We start from the raw sequence: 19,231 nt of genomic DNA on the forward strand, positions 1-19,231 counted from the left end.
AGAAACCTGGTCTCAAAACACCAGAAAAAAAAAAAAAGACAAGTAACTGAGAGCACCTTCAAAGACATTCAAGTTTATAAGCTTGTTTTTTTTTTTTAATTAAAAAAAAAAAGAAAAAGTTATTTTGTTTAGTTAAGTGCTAGCTCCAACCACAGAGAAACCCTGTCTCGAAAAAAAAAAAAAAAAAAAAAAAGAAAAACCATAAACAAACAAATAGATATGAAAACAACAACAAAAAAGGAAGCATTCATTGTGTATCCTGGCTGGCCTAAAACTCACAGAAATCCACCTCCTAAAGGGTGACATTAAAGATGTGTGTGACCACATCTGGCCACCTCACTTTTAAAAGTAACTGTGAATAGTCTGTCAATGTATGTACTGTAATTAATTTGCTTCACTGGTGAAAAGAAATGTTTCCAGTCTGTTTGTCTGCCGGTCTGTCTATCTGCAAAAATTCTTATGTAGCTCAGACTGGCCTTAAACTAACTTTTTTGTTTACATTCATTCCTATCATCAGTATTTAACTATAAGGGTTGGGAAATGTTCTTTGCTAAGGATTTAACAGTAACATATTTTAGGCTTTCCAAAGTCCATATTTAATTTCTGCTACAATCTTTTCTCTCTATATTTTATGGTTTTGGGGTCATAGTTGCTAACCTTGTCCTATAGCATTCTTGTCTTACTGTCATTCTGTAGCTCATTGTATTATTAATTGACATTTCTCTTGTTGATTGTTGGTCTCTTCCTATGTGTGGAATGTTTATTAAAATTCTTGCTTTTATATGTTTTGGTTGTTTCTTTATTGCCCTTTGCTATGCAGTATAGTGAAGTCATTTTAACTTTTATCCTTTGTTTTTTGATTAATTTTATTAGTGTTTGTAGTCGCATTTTTATTTTACATTTTAATTCAGTAAATTTGTGTTTTATACTGATACTTTTTGTCATTAAAATATTGGCTATTACCTTCTGACTTAATAATTGTAACATGGCTTCTCTTATTTTTCTTTCTTTTTTTTTTAATTATTTATTATGTATACAACATTCCTTCCCTGTATGCTTGCATGCCAGAAGAGGGCACCAGATCTCATTATAGATGGTTGTGAGCCACCATGTGGTTGCTGGGAATTGAACTCAGGACTCTGGAAGAGTAGTCAGTGCTCTTAACCTCTGAGCCGTCTCTCCAGCCCCCTCTTATTTTTCTTTTAATGTTTGAACTTAGATTTATCTGGAAGTAATTTCCATGTGAGTTTCATGTCAGGTTTTTCTGAATGCCTGTCTCTTTCTGTCCTGTTACCTGTTAATGTAAACAGGTATCAAAGTTTCTTGCAATATTATTTGTTAGTATTGATTTTTTATTTATTATAGAACTTAAATTGACTACCTTATTACATGCATTTCATTCATGAAACAGTTTGAGAGTACATAGTACATGGCTTGCTCAATAGAGAAGAAGACTTTAGAATGCTTATAGCTGATAGAATGCTGGGCTGTATATCTCCCTAATCTCTTTCGATGATGTTTTAAGCAATTGGAAAACAAGGCTTTGAAAATATCTCCAATTTTGTTCACTCTGTGCAGTCTTTCATTTCCTGCCTGTCTTTGCTGTGTGCCATGAGAAAGTAGGCATGTTGATGCCTCACCTGCGAGTTCTTTATTGTACATTTCCCCTCAGAATTTAGTGTCTGTCTCAAGTGATAGGATGCACATCTTCCATTTCAGCACTTGGAGGCAGAGACAGGTAGATCTAATGAGTTCGAGGCTTCCCTGGTCTTCAAAGCCAGTTCTGGGACAGCCAAGGCTACATAAAGTAATCATGTCTCAAAAAAGAAAAAAAAAACCAAAAGAATTTAGCATCCTTTTACCATCTATTGTGTGATTTCATTTTAAATTATTTTATTTTTATTATGTGTGTATATTGGTATTTTGTCTGCCTATATTTCTGTTTGATGGTGTCGAATCCCCTGCAACTGGAGTTACAGGCAGTTGTTAGCTGCCATATGAATCCTGGGAATTGAACCCAGGTTCTCTGGAAGAGCAGCTAGTTCTCTTTAACTGCTGAGCTAATTCTGTAACCTTTATTTTAAAACAGAATCTCTCTGTGTAGTCCTTGCTGTCCTGGAACTCTCTATGCAGACCAGCCTGGCCTCAAACTCACAGAGATCCACCTGCTTCTCCCTTGCAAGTGCTGGGATTAAAGCTGTTTCTGTTTTTTGAGTGCTGATATTAAAGGAGTGGGCACTACACTTGGCTCTAAAGATTTAGTTTTTAAATTTTATGCCTATGGGTGTTTTCATGTATGTAAGTGTGCTACATGAGTGCCTGGTGCCTGCAGAGACCAGAATGGGATATCAGATTCTGGAACTGGTGTTACAGATGGCTGTGAGTCACCATATATGTGCTGGGAACTGAACCCAAGTTCTCTATAAGTGTATTAAGTCTTCTGCAAAATCATCGAGTGCCCTTAACTGCTGAACAGTCTCTCTAACCCTTTGTGAACTGTTTTGAAAAGCATATAATTAGAATTTTTCCATTTTTTTATTTCACACTAATTATCAAACATTTTACTGATGTAAACATATAAGGGTTTCTGTTTTTCTGATTTTGATTTTTATTATGAACTCCAGTCTTGACCCCCCCGTTGTCATATTGTTAGTAGGTCCCCCCAATCATCTTTGTAGCTTTGTAAGTAACAGCAGCCATTATCAGAGTTTTTACCTTTATATTTTGTCCTTATAACCTGTGGTAGTACTTATTTACCACATATGTGCTATGAATGGCTGTGGCTTGCCTTATAGAACAGGGGGCTGTGGGAGCTCATCAAGGGTTATGGACTAACTTACATTTTAGAAACATGTCTTTGGAGACAGTATCTTGAAGGAAATTTTTATTTGGACTCTGCATAGTTAAATCGTGATTGTAAATAAACAAAGGATTTTTATTAGATTATAGATCCAAGTTAAACAGCTAACCACAGAAAGCTTTTTGAACTGATTAAACAAATATGCTATTAATATTTTCTGTCTTGACTTTACTTTTGACAAGATCCTTTTTGCCTATTCTTGGACCAATTAAATGTGATTTAGGCATAGGAATTGTAAGGATGCACTTACTTTGTAGGTAGTTATGTGGATTTAGTGCACTGAAAATATAGGACAGGAAGAGATTTGGACTGTCAGAATTAGGTACTGAATAGAAGATATTAATTTTAGAGACATGAAGTAATATCATTGATAGAATTTATTCATGGGAAAGAGGAATTGAAATAATTTTTTCTCTTGAATAATTGTTGGTGAATCATTTACTCAAGTAAGGGAGAAATAAGAACTGCACGTTTGAAATGAATGAATGAGTTTGCACTTAGGTAAGTTGGAGTTCCTTAGGGGAGGAGAGCTTATTAAATGGAGGTACCTAAATCTACCTTGGGATCTATTCATTCGTTCGCTCATTCATTCATTCATTCATTCATTCATTCATTCATTCATTTTTATCAAGACAGGTTTTCTTCATGAGTCAGTCTTGATTGTCCTGGAACTCGCTCTGTAGACTAGGCTGACCTCAAACTCATAGAGATCCACCTGCTTCTCCCTCGCAAGTGCTGGGATTAAAGCTATGCTCCACAGCCACGTGGTTCTATTTATTTTTATATTATGTGTGTGATTTTTTTTTTGTCTGAACATATATCTGTGCATCCAGTAGAAGGTATTGGAATCCTTTGGAACTAGAGTTACAGAGGTTTGTTAGCCACAATCTGGGTGCTGAGAATCAAACCCATGTTTTCTGGTAGAGCAGTCAGTGCTCTTAACCACTGAGCCATCTCTCCAGCCTCACTAAATCTATCTTGGAAGAAAAGAGGAAGTTAAAGTTGGGGTATATCTGTTTGGGAAAGTGCTTGCCTAGAACGCACAAGCTTCTGGCTTTCATCCTAAAGTACCATGGTTCCAAAAAAGAAAGAAAAAGTCAATAGCACAGGTCAAGATATATACAAATGAATAAAATAATTTAGTCTGAGTATGTGAAACAAGAAACTTGGAATCTTGGAGAATATTGAAGCCATGAACAGAGTATAAAATAAATTAATATGTAGGAAGAAGTACAGTATCAAAGAGATAAACTTTTTACACAGCTGGCTGTGACTCTGAGGTTGTTGTGGGCAATTCTAGTGGGAACTTCTGAGACCAGTGAACTAATGCTTTGTTGTTAAAGTAAAGCTAGGTAAAACTTGTTTAAAAAAGAGATGTGTGAAGGAAAGCTGAATCTTTGTAATAGGACAGACCGGCTTAGAGTTATGAAGGGTAGCATGTTAGCTAAATTTATTTTTATGTTTGCATACTTAGCATAGTAAACTTTTACTTTATTGAATCTGTGTGAGTGCAGAGAAAAATGGGATTCTGGGATTAAAGACCTGCATTATATTATTATGAATGTTTTAGTCTCAACTCTGCAGAACACATAATATTAAAAATTATAATTATCACTTTTGTATTCCTTTCTTTGTTTTAATTTGCGAGGAGCTTTTTATAAATACTGTTATTAAACCTCACCACAAAACTAATTTCCAAGGTGAGTATTAGATTGTTTTATATACAGATGGAGAATTTTTTTGCTTTGTAATTTCAATGCAAATAGGTCTGTTTCAGGAGTTGGTGCTCCTTTCTCAATATCATGTTGTTTTCTTTGTAACCTGAAGTTGGTCTTTCAAGTTTAGGCTTCCTGTTTCCTTAAGTGTCAGGGATATTCTCATCAGAGATGCTAAATGATTACTGTTGTAATATTACCTATATTTTGTTTGACAAAAAGAAATATATTGGTTTAAATGGCAGACAGACCTTATAACTGCGGTCATCCTCAGTACTGTCACTTGTCTAAACAGTTTCTTACTTTTTAAGGTGGTGTCATGGATACAGAAATGTCTGAAGACACAGACCACAACTTAACTCCTACCCTTGCCAGCATGTCTTATGGAATGCCGAATCAAACAGGATCTGAAAATTCATTGCTGGACGAAGATGATTATTTTTTGAGCTCTGGGGATCTTGCAGGAATTCCAGTCGTTAGTAGTGACAATGAGGATGAACAGGATTTTAGTTCAAAGGACAATCTGGTTTCTTCAATTCATACTGATGATAGTTTGGAAGTAGAGAGAAGAGCCTCTCATCATGAATCAGACAATGAAAACGAAATGCAAATTCAAAATAAATTAAAAAAAGACTTTCCTAAACAGTTTGATCAGGTTTCTGTCTTTAAATCAATACGGAAAGATTTTTGTTTAGTAAGAGAAAACAGCAAAGAGACATTTTCTGGAAAGGAGAAAAATAGAGACTTAACTTATCATGAACGTGAAAAACGGTTGGATAAACCCCATAAAGGTTTGGATTCAAGGTTGAAAAGCAGTTTTTTTGATAAAGCAGGTAATAATTATTGGAATAGAACCATAAAGCACAATAACAAAGTACCTATAATGGAGCTTTTATTACTTGTAATGTTAAATGAAATATGAACAGTTTTAAACTCCTTGTAAGCTCTCGTTTTTATTTTGTCCTTATTCTTCAAAGTGATTGAATTTCTCTCCATAACATTTAGTTGTGGTGTAAGTGGTTGAAAAATAGCTCTAAGCCGTAGTTTTTCCCCTTCTTGAGTTGCAATATTTTGATGAAAGGCAAGATGCTTGTATCACCTGTTTATTTTCTTTGGTTGAATATTAGAATCTGAAAGACTTAGCGTCTTTGTGCTGTAAGCACTGAGTTAAATTGCTATCCTATCTATTAGTCTAAACTAGAGAGTTGAAACAAAGTGCTCCATTTTCTGTTTTAGTTCATTAAAGTTCCTTTTGATTCTCTTTGCACAAGGCACCCTCTATTCTAGATCTAGTCCTGTTCTTTAATGTATCACACATTTCTTGTATGCTTTCCTCTCTTGATGTTTCACTTTTACTCTCTTTGTATATATACACCTATAAAATTACTTCTTATCCATTGAAACATAATTCATAAATCTTTCCCACTTTGTAGTCATTCCTAAGAATGGTTTTCTTATATTTCCACAGAATTTTGTTTTATGCCTTATTTATAGTATTTATTGACTTGTTTCTTGAGAGTCAGTTTTTATCTTATTCATCTTTGTATTCTTAGGACTTTTCCTTTTACAAGAAGATTATAATCCTTTCCTAAATGTTAAATTGATATTTAGGAAAGCAGCTACACCATATCAATCCATGTACTTCTTCAGACAATCTAAGGAAATAAATTGCAGAAAGAACAAATCAGTGTTTTGAAGAAGTGTAATTGTTTAGCTGAACATTTATTATATACAAGATTGTTCAAGGATGTACTATATATTTTACTATCTGTTAATGGATATTGTTCTGGGAGTCTTTTCTGAAGGAGCTTGTCTAGTAATAGAAGAGATTAGACAGTTAGAAAGTAGAGGTGCTAATGATGAGTTGAATAGTCCAAGATTGTATGTGTAAGATAAGATAATAATAGAAGAGTAAATAACTGGGGTGTTAGTTAATGTGATTGCTCTTTTCACTTTTGAGACAGAGTCTTAATCTTCAGCTCAAGCTGGCCTGGAACTCACTGCAGTTCTCCTACCTTGTCTCCTAAGTCTTTAACAGGTGTGTGAGCCACCACACCTAGTCTGAATTTGCCTAATTCCCTTACATGCTTTGTATTAGACTCCAGACCTTTTGGCGTGTTAAGACAAGTGCTCTACCCCTGAACCACATTCCTAACTCACTTGAAATTCTTAGGAGAGAGACTTAGTGGACAAGGGGTGTTTTCCTATAGAGGTGAGTTTCGAACTGAGCAGAGTCTGGAAACTAAGTATTAGAACAGAAAGACTTGGGGAACTTAGCAGAGTGGCAGAGGAGAACAAACAATTTTCAGAGCATAGTAAATCAAGTCACCATTCTGTTTGAGCAAGGAAAGCTGTGTGGTAAGGCTAAATGGTAGGGGAGAGCAGGTTGTGTGGAACTTTGAATGAAACTTTGTGTTCTTTGGAACTTAGCTCACTCATTCTTTGTTGGAATAGTGAGATGATTTCAAATAATAGTCTTTTAGGTCATTCTTTATAAGATTTGTTATTCATATACATGTGTTTGTTTGTTTGTTTTCTTTCAATAGCTAATCAAGTTGAAGAAACATTACATACTCATTTACCACAAACCCCAGAAACAAACTTTAGGGTAAGTTTTCAGTGTGTATGTAGATTGCTGTTAACCGTGGCAAGTGTCAAAGTTTTCTTTATGTCACTTTCAAAATTCTGCTTGTGTTAGAAAAAGCACTGATTTTTTTTTAAAAAATATTATTTGCATAAGGCCATCTTTGGAGATTTTTTTTTTAAAACCTTGGCTTTTAGGTTCTTTATTTGCATTTAATATTTAGACCTATAGTTCATCAGCTTTTAGGCATAGGGACACTGATGTCTGTCCGTAGAATTAATTTCCAGTGAGCTTTTCTTTGGGTATTAACCCTGAGGAGGAATAATTTTTAAATTTGAATATTTATTAATCCTTTATATTGTGTTTTAGGATTCCAGCTATCCATTTGCCAATAAAGAATCCATTGGTTCGGAACTGGGAAATTCCTTTGCGTCAAATATTAGAATTAAAGAAGAACCTTTGGATGATGAGTATGACAAAGCAGTGGCGCCTCAGCAGGGACTACTAGACAGAGTTAAAGATGAACCTGAAAATGCTCAAGTAAACATTTGACCTTTCCCCTTGTTTCGTTTTGTTCCACACATCAACTTACTCATTTGAAAGAGGAAGTGCTTAAGTAAATAGTTTATTGACAGGATGAAAAGAGTTTGTGATTGAAGCAACTTGAATTGCTTTGCAAGGCTGTAGCAAGAATTACATGAAAGTGTTCCTGAAGAGTAATTAAGACTTGTAATTTTCTCTGTGTTTTAATAGCACTGTGGGTTTTGTGGACATTTTAGTACAGAATTGGGAGACTGGTGAGTCTTTGAGGTTTCAAGACTTGAGACAGCAGAAGAGGGTGAAAATTTAGGAGGAGGGTGGCACATGGGATGATTTAATTCATAGAGCCTTCTACTACTGATGAGGTACAGGTTTGGTATGCCTTTAGCTGTCTTTCAGGAGGGCTAGTGGACAGAAATATCTTTGGAAGGGTTAATTAATTGAAGAACCAGATTATTGGAAAAGAGGCATTGGTGAGTGATTCATGATTCTAAGTTTAAGATGGTTGAGTAGTAAGGACAAGGATCTAGCTGTACAGTTTCAAGACTGCTCTGGAAGTAAGTCATAGGAGTCCTGCAAGTGAAATTCTGCAGTCACTTAAGTTACCCATTGATGGCATTGCAGTGGTTGGAATGGAAGAAAGAAGCTACACCACAGGCTGTAGTTACTGTGAACTGTAGGAAGGGATTTAAGCAATGAAATATAGTAGCAGCTATTTGAAGGTAAGCTGTATTCAGATGTCATGAACTCAGAAAGTGAAAAATAGAGAACACATATTAGCTGTTTCTTTGAAATAATATCTAAGGAAGCTTACCTTTTCCTTATTTTGCTGTATAAGGGATTTGTGAATGAGACATGTATGGAAGAGAATTTTTCGTGAAGTCTTCTTTGAGCAGGATTTCTCACCCTTAGCATTACTGATATTTGGAAGAAGCCCGTTCTTTGTTATGACAACATGCTCTGTGTTTTGTAGGGTCTCTACCTATACTTGTTGCCACTTGTAGCCTTCTACCTCTCCAGTTGAAACAGAAATATTTTCAGACATTGCCAGATATTCCTAGGGAGCACCCCTGTTTCAGATCAAGAGAGAAAAGACTAGGCAGCTAAGCCGGGCGATGGTGGCGCACGCCTTTAATCCCAGCACTCGGGAGGCAGAGGCAGGCGGATCTCTGTGAGTTCGAGACCAGCCTGGTCTACAGAGCTAGTTCCAGGACAGGCTCCAAAGCCACAGAGAAACCCTGTCAAAAAAAAAAAAAAAAAAAAAAAAAAAAAAAAAAAAAAAAGAAAAAAAAAGGACTAGGCAGCTATAGAGTATAAGATACCGAAGGAGTGGCAGGTGGTTTGTGAAAGGCACTGACACTTAATTGCACCATGACCAGAGGAGCCATGTGAGGTAGACCATGCAAAAGTATACAATACAGTATATCATAAACAGCATATTAGGACTTTAAAGGAAAAGAGACTTCCTTTTAAAGTTTGGAGAAGAGCTTCATTAAGGATAGTTTAAAAGTAGGAGTAAGCGGGGTAGTGGCACACACCTAAATTTAATCCCAACTCTTGGGAGACAGAGCCAGGAGGACTTCTGTGAGTTCAAGGTCAGCCTGTTCTACAGAGTGAGTTCTAGGACAGCCAGGACTACACAAAGGAAACCCTTTCCTGAAAAACCACCCAATCAGTCGATCATTAATAAATAAATGAATAAGTGGGAGTAGGAGAAATAGCTGCTAGGACGTGATGAAAGGAGAAACCTAGAAAAGAAAATCTTCAGAGAAATCACCCCAACAAAGGAAAAGCTCTGTTTTTATATCTTTTCATGGGGTGGCAGGAGGTTTCATAATACGTGATTTAGCTCAGCATAGCATATGTGGCAAGGACCATGGAAGATCCAGGTACCATAAATTAGGAATTGTTCGATCAGAGCGTGGCTCATTAACTCCAAAGAGAGAGTTCAGTGAGACCTATCCTATTTCTTCAGTCTGTGGGGTTTGACCTCTTAAAGGAATAGGCACACAATTTTTTATTGAGGTAGTTGACAACACAGACAAGAATTCAACAATACTATAGAACAGGTAGAGAAATGAGGATGGTGATAGACCTACAGAAATTGGGTAGATATGAGTGCAGTTGGCTCAACAAAGACAGTAGAATGAATTTGAAAATATTTCAGTAGATGTTAGATTAAAAGTAGTTTATAGAAACAAGAGAAGTGGAAATCTTGGGTATTTGAATTAGTTGTAAATGTCCTGATTGCCTGGGAAAATTCATGTGTCCTTGTGTTCATGTGAAGATTATAACCATTTCTAATCTCTCATATCCCCATGTGGACAAGGAAAATTCATAAGAAATCATTATGCTGGAGAGTACTGAAAGCTTTTCTTTCTTTTGTATGTGACCCATTGAGCTTTCCTCAGGATAAAGGGTAAAGTTAAATAAGTAAGTAGGGGATAGAAGGTATTGGGAAAATTATTAGTATTGTTTTTCAAAGCAGAGCTTCCAGTGGCTAGAGAGTATCAATAGGCTGGAATGGATAGAGGTGCCTGTATTCTATACACATACTCAAAGTTACAAAATATGTTATAAAATACTGAATATTGAGTTTTATAATGATTATGGGGAAGAACTGCTTCAGGTGCTCACTACTTATTTGTTTGGTCTCTTGGGAGTAGGCATTCCTGTGGGTAGGTTCTGATAGACACAGAGTCACACAATGGTCTTTGTCCTGTCTCCATAGTAGACTAATCACAGCACATGAGTGGCTAGAGGTGGGTTTCCCTGAGCACTTGTTTCTGTTTTCAGTCAGACCTGTGGTAGTTCCAGAAATCCTGCAAGGGAAGAGGCCAAATATAGCTAACTCTAGATGCTGGTTCTTTCCTTTTCACTCTCCCCTTCCCGCCTACATTCTACCCCCTCATTTCCTGCATGCTTTCTTATACCCCTCCCCAATCACTGAAATCCAGATTTCTTCCTTTTTCAGTACTGTGTAACACTTTATTAATTTTACTCATTCTTAATAGCCCAGAAGTAGGAATTACAAAATAGCATTTATTTGGTGTCACAAACAGTACTCATAACGTAGTGACAGAATTTGTGACTCTGGTTACCCTTTTCTTTAATCATCATGTACTAGTGACTTCTCTCTCTGCTTAGTTTTGTAGTTTTGCTTTCAGTGTGCTTTTTACTGTTCAAGTTGGTCTACATTCAGACCACTAGGTTGCTGAAATGTCCATATATGTATCTCAGTTATACCCCATTGTGTTTAGTTACTTGTTAGTCATCTTCTTGCTTCTTTTACCTAGCATAAAATCATTTGGCTTTTCAGATTCATTTATTCATTCTAATCTCATTGCATTTTATAGTAGTATTTCTGTAGTTTAAAAAAATAGTTGTTGATTTTTTTTTATATTATTTTGTTTTATCTTTCTAACAACTGTGAGTGTGTGGTCTAAGTACAGAATATGTTATCCTGTGTCTACATTAGGAAGCTAAATGTCATAGCTTAATTTAGTTATTCAAGGCCAAATGGCCAGGAAAGAATCAATCTAGGTTGATAATCTAGGTCTTATTTTTGTTAGACTATTTTTCTGTAGTTAGCTGTTTGATTTAAAAAGGGGGGATCTAGATAAAGTTCTCAAAGAGAAACTCTTAAAGAGAGCCAAAGATCTCAGTTATTTTTCCATAGCACCTGAAACTTAGATAATACTAATGTTGATATCTTTATTATTTTCTTTTCTGCTATGAATGAAGATAGAACTAATTTTTGTAGTCTTTCATTGAAGTAAATGAAAATGGAAAAGCAAATTGCCTAATTATCACAGCAATGGTTCATAGACTATGAAAGTATAATGCAGTTGTGCAAATGTTGGAGCTTTGCTTGCATTATGTCATTCATTTTGCCATAGGAGATGTTCATTTTCAATATCATTTACCCTGTGGCATTAATAAGGCCTTCCTTTGTGTTCAGCAAGGGAAAGATAAGCAATTTTTATTTGACCTCTGGTTTTTAGTTAGTTGTATTTTATTTTGTTTTTGAAAGCATTGGAGTCATCAGGTATTTTTTTTTCTTACAAAGCATGGATTATTAGTCATTGTAGAGGATATAGACAGACCAAGCGCTCTGGAGTTTTCTGGGGTAAGAATTTTTGTATTAGAAATGTGCTTTCAGATATATGCATAGGTATGTCAGGATAAGTTAATATAAAAAAAATTAGTACTTGCCAGGTATGGTAGGTAGTACTTGCTTTTAATCCCTATACTTGGAGATAGGCTGATCTCTGTGAGTTTGAGGGCAGCCCCTGATTTATATAATAAGTTCCTTCTATCCAGGGCTATACAATGAGATCTCGTCTTAAAAAGAAAAGTGACAGTGCCACATACCTTTATTCCCAGCACTCAGGAGTACTTTTGAGTATCTGTATCTACCAAATGATATATCACATAATTCATGATACATTTCTTATGTATATTCTGTTTACTGTGGCAAGGAAATAACTATGCTAGCACAAATTCTGAATTTGAAAGCATAATTATGGGAACCTTGTAATTATTAAAATAATAAAGATTATTGATCTTAGCATTTTTACTTTGGCACAAAACATGCTAATGTATTATAAAGGGAATTAGAAGAGAATGTAATAGAAATGGGAAATAAAGTAATAAATTTTATCAGAGCATTAATAGAACTTATGATAGTTAAGTGGAGTTGAAGGTAAAATAATAATTATAGAAAAGACTGTAATAGTTCTATGGATCAGTTTCCCAGTTGAGAGCCAATATTATTAATAGATATCAACTAAAAAGTAGATAAAAGATGACTTGAATGAATGGTGAGACTGGTTTTTAAAAAAGTGTAAGAAGTGTTAATGGTGTCAACTATTCTTAATGATACAGATACATAAACATACTGGTGATTAGGTTCTGATGTTTTGAGGAGTAAGTATACACATACATATATGATGCATACATGCTTTCAATTGTATTTGGAGAGGTTGAGTGGAAAACCGTGTAAACAGTTAAACATCGTATAGTTTCATCAGAATAGTATGCAAGTTTAATCAAACTGATGATAACAGCATAGCCCATGAGAATTTTTTTTTCTCAGGATTTAATATGTTGTATTGATTCTGTTAAGACGAAAAAAATTCTATGTAGTCAAAGAAGCTTACCAATCCCAAGTGAACTGTAGCTAGCACTGGAAAGTTATCAGTGGCTAGTCAAATCAAATCCACCCTATTTTTAAGTCTGTTGTTCAACCACTGCTCTTAGAAATAAAGTTTTATCAGAACTTTGTCATGTTCATTTATTTACATGTTGTCTGTGGGCGCCTTTGCTCTACCAGGGCAGAGTTGGGCAGTTGTGATATAGATCAGACCATATGGTTTGCAAAGTCAAAAATATTTACTATCTGGCCCTTTGCAGATAAAGTTTGCTGATCCCTGGATTAAAGGACTGTATTATAAACAGTGAAACCACTTCCTTATTATTTTATTATGGAAGTAAAACTTGGTAAGAGATAGAAGAAATCACAAAGGTAAAGATTGTCAAAATTTTGGCATTAATGGAAGCCTCTTAGTACATAAAAAAATTAACTCAGAAGAAATGTTGATGAGAAATGCTATCTAGGTTAATATTGTAATAGCATAATGCACTTGTAAGTGAACATTAAAGATAGCTACAAATGAAAACAAGTACAAAAAATCTTTTAATTGTTCTCCCTCCCTCCTCATTAGTTATTGGAGTCAGAACAGTTTTGTTTGATAGCCAGACATGGTGGTGTGTACCTTTAATCCCAATACTAGGGAGGCAGAGGCAGGTAGTTGTCTGTGAGTTAGAGGCCAGCCTGGTCTACAGATTGAGTTCTGAGGACACTCAGAGTTACACAAAAAAACAAAAAAACAAAAAAAAGAAAAAAAGAAAGAAAGAAAGAAAAAACCAAAAAGGAAAAAAGAAAACAAATCATCAACCCAAAACAACCCAAAAATCAGTTTTGTTTGGATAAAAACAATCTTATAATGTCTCAAAAATCTTTAAGATGGATCTTGTAACCTAGTAATTCTACTTGATAAAAGATATTTATCAGCAGGGTGTATGGAACACTTCTTTAATCCCAGCAGAGGTAGGTGGATCTTTGTGTATTTGAGGTTAACCTGGCTTTACAAAGCAGTTTTCAGGACAGCTAGGGTTTTTGTTACACAGAAAATCCCTGTCTTGATAAATTGGGGTGGGGGTGTGATATTCATCATTGCATTCCTTCACTCACTGTGCTGAATATATTAAGTATACCAACATTGTTGCCATTACTCATCAGTGCCATGCATCCCTGTATTAGAGCCTGAGGAAAAGGCAGGAAATGGTGAATAGTACTGATGCTGCCTTTTTAAGAAGTTACAATGCTATTATATTAGTCATGGAGTTTTGCATGAGTTTTGATTTTTTTTTTAAGGAATATTCTGTATTATTTATTTGCGGTGGTACTCACCTGTAATCCAAATCCTTGGGAGCCAGAGGCAGCATGTTTGGGCCTCATTTGGTCTTTTTAGCAAGTTCCAGGCCATTCAGGGCTGTACAGTGAAACCCTGCCTCAAAAACAAAAGTAACACCAAAAGAACAATGCTCTCCTAATTGTCAAGGATTTGGGCACTCTTTGTTCTGTGCCTGAGTCCCATGTACATATTTCATGTCAGCTTCAACTGTTTAATCTGACTTGTCACTGTGTATATATAATAAATATCAATAGTCCTTCTAGTGTAGTGTATTGTTATACCCACCACCAAAAGGAAGTATGTCTGAGATACCCACAATTCTGATAATGGGTCTCTGTATTATTTCGCAAGCTTTGTTGTAATAAGTATGTTAAAATGATAAAACAACTATTACTTAGCGCTGTTACAGGTGACAAGTATACTTGTACAGTTAAAGAATAGCCCTGAAAAATATATACTGGAATTCTGGTGTATGATGTCTATAAGTGACTTAAAATGTTTATTTGTATTTAAAACTTATTTAAGGCTGGAGAGTTTGGCACATAGGTTAAGAGTACTGGCTGCTTCTTGAGAGGATATGGGTTTATTTCTCAGCATCTGCATAGTGGGGCTGACAAACATATGTAACTATAGTTCCAGGGGATCCAGTGTCCTCTTTTAACCTCCATGGGCACCAGACATGCATGAAGTGTACATATATTCAGGCAAAAACTCATGTATATAAAATAATAAATCTAAATTTTTTTCTTTTAAGTTATGTCAACAATATAGTGTTTAAAATGTTCTTTTAGAATTCTTAGACTACCTAGGCTACTGGTTCTTGGACTCAGGTCTTATAAATGCTGATATTTAACCACTAGAAGTTATTGTAGAGAAATATGCAAGAATATATAATAATTCCAATAATCAGACATGAATTCATAAGAAAAAATTATTTAGAATAATTATAACTGTAATGAAACAAAACTTTTCTTTGACTAGAAAAGGGAAAAGACTGGAAAGAAATATACCACAGAGCCACAGCAGTCCTTTTGAGGTGATGGAAATCAGAATAGAAGTTTTCTCTTTATTTCTAAATAAATGTTCTATTGTGATTGTGTATTACTTTTATAATAAAAAGTTACAGTACTATAATATTAAAGAAAAATTTTAGAAATAATTTAAAAACGATCTAGTAGTGCTACATCATGCTATTTTGGTAGCTAACATTCATTTTTTCCGTCCTTATTCTCAGCATATACAATCAAATTTGCCCTTGTTCGTTATAAGTTGTTTACTGCTTTGTGTGTCATTTATTAATGCTAATGTTATAAACATTTTCCACTTCTATGCAGCAACAGTAATATGTCTTGATTTCTTTAGAATTTAGTCTTTTCTCTATATTTATTTATTATTTTTCTTTTTTAAAGGAATATAGTCATGGCCAACAGCAAAAAACTCCAGAGGGGGAACTGAAAATTAGTGCTGTGTTTTCAGTCAGTGGCAGTCCTCTTGGTAAGAATCAGCCCTGAATAAATGAATTGTGTTTATTCTGGCCAGCGTAAATCAGAGGTTAATAAACTAGGCTGTTCTTTGTTCATTTAGAATCCTTTATATTGTATAGTCCATAGTTAATACCAGGTTCCAAACTAGCTCTAGAAAAGTACTGATGCATAAAATACAAGATCAAAAGTAAGTTTTTTCCTTTCAATGTTCTTTTCCTTTTTTTAAAGCTCCACAGTTGACTACTGGCTTTCAGCCTTCTCTGGCATCACCTGGCATGAATAAAATGCTTCCTTCAGTTCCAGCCACAGCTGTTCGAGTTTCCTGTTCCGGTTGTAAAAAAATCCTCCAGAAGGGGCAGACTGCTTATCAGAGGAAAGGGTCTACTCAGCTCTTCTGCTCTACACTGTGCCTCACTGGATACACAGTTCCACCTGCCCGCCTGCCACTTCCTCTTACCAAGAAGACTTGTTCAAGTTGCTCAAAGTATAACAGAGTTCTAAATTATCTTTTCTGTTCCTTTGTTTCTCTTAGTGTTTGTTTTTTAACCTGTGTGCTATATTTGAATTTTTACTTTACTGTGGTTTCTTTTTTTAAAGGAATACCACAGAATTTAGTGCCACCATGTTGTTGCTGCTTTCTGTTTTTTGAGTAGGAAGTGCTCAGCTTTCTTTTAGTTTAAGGAGTGATTTTAAATTAACCCTTTCCTTTTTATTAGTTAAGATTCCTTACATTTTACTATTCTAGCACCACAGCAGTTCTTTCTGCAGTTGTTGATAATAGATCCTAGGTGCCACACATATTTACAGTTAGGTTTCCTATGTGTTATATAGTTGCAATATATCTAAATTTTTGTCTAACTTTAAATGACTTCTCATATGTGCATACATGTGCGTGCACACATACACTTTATCTAGTATCTCTGAACCTTTAGAAGTTCTATTGAAATGTTAAATAGCAAAAAGGTATATGAACCTTGGCTTAATTAAAATTATCTTGATATTTTGGGGAAATACTAAGATCACCCTTATAAATTTTATAAGGTGTTAGTAAATTATTACTAGAGCAACTAAAAAAATGAGACGCTGGGTGTAGTAGCACATTCAGTAGTGGAAGACTGATCTCTGTGGGCTACATAGAGAGGCCAACGTCACCCCCCCACACACAAGAAAAAGAAAAAGTAATGATACTTTTTTGGTGTTTTGAAACTTCTTCGCCTCTCTCTCAATTTAAACTACAGTTTATTATTCATCTTTCAGGGTTTACACTTGTTCAGTTTTCTTGTCTTCTGAATTGGTTAGACCATAGACTTAACAGAAATTTGAGTATATGTAAATACTTTTCCATAACTTAGTTTCATACAAATCTCTTTTAAACTTTTAAAAATTACTGTTTGTTTTATTTTCATGGGCGTTTTTACCTGCATGTATATCCCTGTACTACACTTGTGTTTGGTGCTCTCAGAAGTCTGAAGAAAGTGTGTAATTGGAGACACAGACCATCGTAAGCTGCCATGTGGGTGCTGAGAATTGAACCCAGATCCTCTGGAAGGGCAGCCATAACCACTGTGATATCTCCCAATCATCTATGTATATCTGTCTTTATTCACCTCTCAGGGATAACTGAAAAGTTACATTTGGCTGTATTATCCAGTAGCATTGCACTTTAAATTACTGTGTTTCATGTATCTCAGTGTAGACTGGACAGTGTTCTCCTTTGGAAGTTGTAGTTTTGTTTGTTTGTTTTGGTAACCTTGCTATTCCTTAAAATAACAAATACGACAGCTTTTTTTTGTTGTTGTTGTTGTTTTGTTTTGGTTTGTTTTGGGATTTTCTTTTAAGGTTATCCAGTTTGAGACTCACAAATAGAAATCCCAGTATTCAAAACCTTTTGAATAATAAACGTACCCAGAAATTTTGTGGTTTTGAGCATTCTTAAGATTTTTCAGATCAGGGATGCTTAACCAATAATATTTGTGCAAATATTCCAAAATCTGGGAAAAAATGTGAAAGTTGAAATATTTCAGTGATACTGTTCATTTAGGGAAGGGTGTATTCAGTTTGGAGCAATTCTTCAGTGCTTATAGTTTTATCTGGTGAATGTCTCTAATACTTGTATATGACTAAAAGTGATCTAGAGCCATGTGCTTTGTTTGGATAGGTTAGGAAATTTGGTCTAGTTTTGTTTAAAGTTAAAATTGATTCAATAATAATATTGGTGTTCTTGGTGATTTACAATTTAAGGAATAAATTGAAGCAATTTATTATGGAACACAGTGATTATTGCTATTATATTTTAAAGTTCTTTGTTCAAAAGTCAGGTGTGGTGCCACACTTCTTTCACCCCAGCACTCTGGAGGCAGAGGCAGTTGCATTTCTGAGTTCAAGGCCAAACCTGGTCTAGAGGGAGAGAGTTCAGCACAACCAGAGCTACACAGAGAAACTGTCTTGGAAACTAAAAACAAAAAATCAAAAACTAAACCTCCACCTTTGGACCGGAGAGACCCCTCAGAGGCTAAGAGCTCTTCCCGAGGTCCTGAGTTCAATTCCCAGCAACCACATGGTGGCTCACAACTTCCTAAAATGAGATCTGTTCTCCTCTTCTGGTGTGCAGGAATTCATGTAGACTAAACACTGTTTATATACTAAATAAATAAATCTTAAAAAACAAAACTCCACCTTCCCCTTCAAATTGAGTTCATGTATTGCAATATATAAGTAACTTTAGCCATTTGACCATAAAGATATGCTTTAAATTAAAACATCATATTATGTGTAGTAAATACACATTATCACCTGTCAGTGTTCAATGAAAATAATGTAGAGGTATGTACTTTGTTGTGCGTACTTCTATATAGTTAATCTAGTAGATAACTAACATTGGATGATTTATTTAGTGACCTTAAGTTTAGAGAAAAACTATTATAATTATAGCCGTATCTTATATAAGGCAATGTTTAAATTGACTTTCACTACTATTTCTGGCAAGATTAATTTACTCAAAGTAGAGGTTTTTGTTTTTGCTGTTTTGGTTATAACATGTGCTTTTAAAAGTGAATACTTAGGCTGTTGGTGGTGGTGCACGCCTTTAATCCCAGCACTCAGGAGGCTGAGATTGAGGCTGGTCTCTGTGAGTTCAAGGCCAGCCTGGTCTACAAGAACTAGTTGCAGGGCAACCTGGGCTGTTACATAGAGAAACCCTGTCTTGTAAAACAAAATAAACAAAAAACAAGCAAACAAACAAACAATACTTATCCGTATTCTGAGTTTTTATATTCTAGTATAGGTATGTTCAAAATTATTATATGATTAAATTAGATTGAAAACAATAATTATTTTGCCTTTTATTTTTACCTTTCTTGTTTGCTGTTTTTTAATTATGAAATAAATCTGATTGTCTGATATAATAACATACATCCTTAATCATTTTAGGTGTCAGCAATTTCCAAGATGTCAGTAATTCTTTCATGAGAACCATAGATACTTCTTTAAAGATTTATCACTTATTTTAAAATTACCATATAAAACTCACATTGGTATACAGAAATATGTCTCCATACACACACCTACAC

At 34.9% G+C, this 19,231-nt stretch overlaps 1 protein-coding gene across 1 annotated transcript in view; it reads left to right on the forward strand.

The window, feature by feature from the left end:
- Positions 1 to 19,231, forward strand: part of Zmym4 (zinc finger MYM-type containing 4) — a 127,087-nt gene that overhangs the window by 46,430 nt on the left and 61,426 nt on the right. Inside the window, exons 3-7 of the mRNA XM_013348319.2 lie at positions 4,887 to 5,408; positions 7,122 to 7,183; positions 7,529 to 7,699; positions 15,588 to 15,672; positions 15,891 to 16,146. Coding sequence (XP_013203773.1) covers positions 4,887 to 5,408; positions 7,122 to 7,183; positions 7,529 to 7,699; positions 15,588 to 15,672; positions 15,891 to 16,146 — 1,096 coding nt within the window. The remainder of the gene's footprint in view (positions 1 to 4,886; positions 5,409 to 7,121; positions 7,184 to 7,528; positions 7,700 to 15,587; positions 15,673 to 15,890; positions 16,147 to 19,231) is intronic.

This window comes from Microtus ochrogaster, chromosome 10, assembly GCF_000317375.1.
Source record: "Microtus ochrogaster isolate Prairie Vole_2 chromosome 10, MicOch1.0, whole genome shotgun sequence".
NCBI classification, from domain to species: domain Eukaryota; kingdom Metazoa; phylum Chordata; class Mammalia; order Rodentia; family Cricetidae; genus Microtus; species Microtus ochrogaster.